At 38.0% G+C, this 1,966-nt stretch overlaps 1 protein-coding gene across 1 annotated transcript; it reads left to right on the forward strand.

Annotated features, from left to right (window-relative positions):
* Positions 1-402: 402 nt before the first annotated feature.
* LOC138800017 (piggyBac transposable element-derived protein 4-like) lies at positions 403-1,737 on the forward strand. Its single transcript, XM_069981826.1, has one exon. The coding sequence runs from the start codon at positions 403-405 to the stop codon at positions 1,735-1,737; it is 1,335 nt and encodes a 444-aa protein (XP_069837927.1).
* Positions 1,738-1,966: the final 229 nt, after the last annotated feature.

Consider the following 1,966-nt stretch of genomic DNA (forward strand, 5'->3'; position numbering starts at 1 on the left):
ATTGTTTTTTTCATAGTTTGCTAACATCTAGTCAGCAATGGCGCAGTCTTCCACCAAGCATCTGACTGACCAAGAGATTGAAGCAATTATGTTTCAAAGTGATGATGAAAGTGAACTATCTTTGTCCGATGACGAGTACCTGCCACCAGAGAATCAAACATCCTCAAGTGATTCTTCTTCTTCTGATGATGAAGAAGTGAATACAGTGGATCCTCAAGAAGTGATAAGTAGAACATCCAAAACGAATATTTTTTGGGACAGTAAACCTACATTAGTCGGACGTACTGCAATCCATAATATTGTGAGACAGGCTCAAGGAGCCGTGGGAAGTCCCAGGTACTTTTCCCCTAAAGACGTATTCTGTACTTTTTTTTCTGACAATATGGCAGAAGAGGTCCTTTTATGTTCAAACCTAGAAGGAAGACGTATTGCTTCTGCAAAAATAAGTCCTGGAAAAATATCTCAAAAGAGGAACTTTATGCATACATTGGACTTTTACTGCTGGCAGGAAGTCAAAAATCGTATGATGTTCCTATACGAGAATTATTTCTGGACCCACTTTCTGATCCACACTATAAGGCGACAATGTCAGTGGACAGATATGAGGAAATTAGAAGACATATTCGATTTGATGATAAGCGAACACGTGCATTGAGGTTTGAAACAGACAAATTAGCCCCTATCAGTTATATTTGGAACATATTTATCAAAAATTGCACCAAACTTTACAATCCTAGTGCTAATGTTACAGTAGATGAGCAACTTGTACCGTTCAGAGGACGCTGCAAGTTCATACAATACATGCCCAGCGAGCCAGCCAAATATGGAATCAAAATCTTCTGGATGTGTGATTCGGCATGTTATTATGGCATAAATGGCGTAATCTACTGTGGCAAAGAGGTTGGTGCACCAGCACAGAAGGATCTGGGGTCTGAAATTGTCAAAACTCTTGCTGTTCCAATATTCAGTTCAGGTAGAAACATTACCATGGACAATTATTTCACCAATGTTGAACTAGGCAATTTTCTGCTTCAAAAACATATTACACTTGTTGGTACTATCAAGGCAAACCGCCGAGAAATTCCAGAAGCACTGGAACACAATCGTCAGCGAGCACTTTATGAGAGTGTCTTTGGATTCAATAACAAAGCGACTTTGGTATCTTACAAAGCAAAGAAGGAGAAATCAGTGATTTTACTCAGTACCATGCATCACAATTGCAGTATTGACAGCAATGACAGAAAATTAAAGCCAGAAATCATCCTGTATTACAATAAAACTAAAGGAGGTGTAGACAAAATGGATGAGATGGTGGGAGAATATTCATGCAAGAGGCAAACAAAACGATGGCCTGTAGTACTTTTTTCAAATATGCTTGATGTAGCAGCCCTGAATTCATTCATCATTTATACAGAAAATCATCCAGAATTCCATGCACGGAGGAAGGACAGGAGACGCCTATTTTTGAAGGACCTTTGTCATGAGCTTGTAATGCCTCACATGATACAGCGAAGTGACGTGAAAGGCTTGATAAAGCAAACTAAAGAAGCAATGAAACGGTGTGGCATACAGTTTCAGATGATTCCAGGGCCAGGAGAAAGAAAAAGAAAGCGCTGTTTCATGTGTCCAAGAAACGTAGAAAGGAAAACTGAGAGATTTTGTTCAATTTGTAAGGAAAATGTCTGCAAAGAACATTCTTCCGAAAAAATAACTTGTCAAAATTGTTTGGAAGACTAATAGAATAGAAAAGAAACATAATAGAAATGTAGCTGCAGCTAGTTTGGTATAGAATTCTATGCGGTTTTATTTGTGAAAAATTAGTAAAATTTTGTTTACTAGTCATATTTTATTTAGCAGTTTTAAAATAAACTTGTAGAAGTTTTATATAAGTGTGTTTTTCCATGTGATTCGCATGGGGGCCTAAAAGGCCCCCAACACGTTAATATGAAGATTTCTGATGTCACGC

This window comes from Dendropsophus ebraccatus, chromosome 8, assembly GCF_027789765.1.
Source record: "Dendropsophus ebraccatus isolate aDenEbr1 chromosome 8, aDenEbr1.pat, whole genome shotgun sequence".
Classification (NCBI taxonomy): Eukaryota; Metazoa; Chordata; class Amphibia; order Anura; family Hylidae; genus Dendropsophus; species Dendropsophus ebraccatus.

Bases quoted from the DNA above. Each gene is read 5' to 3' on its own strand.
- LOC138800017 (XM_069981826.1), top strand. From the start codon at position 403: ATGTTCAAACCTAGAAGGAAGACGTATTGCTTCTGCAAAAATAAGTCC.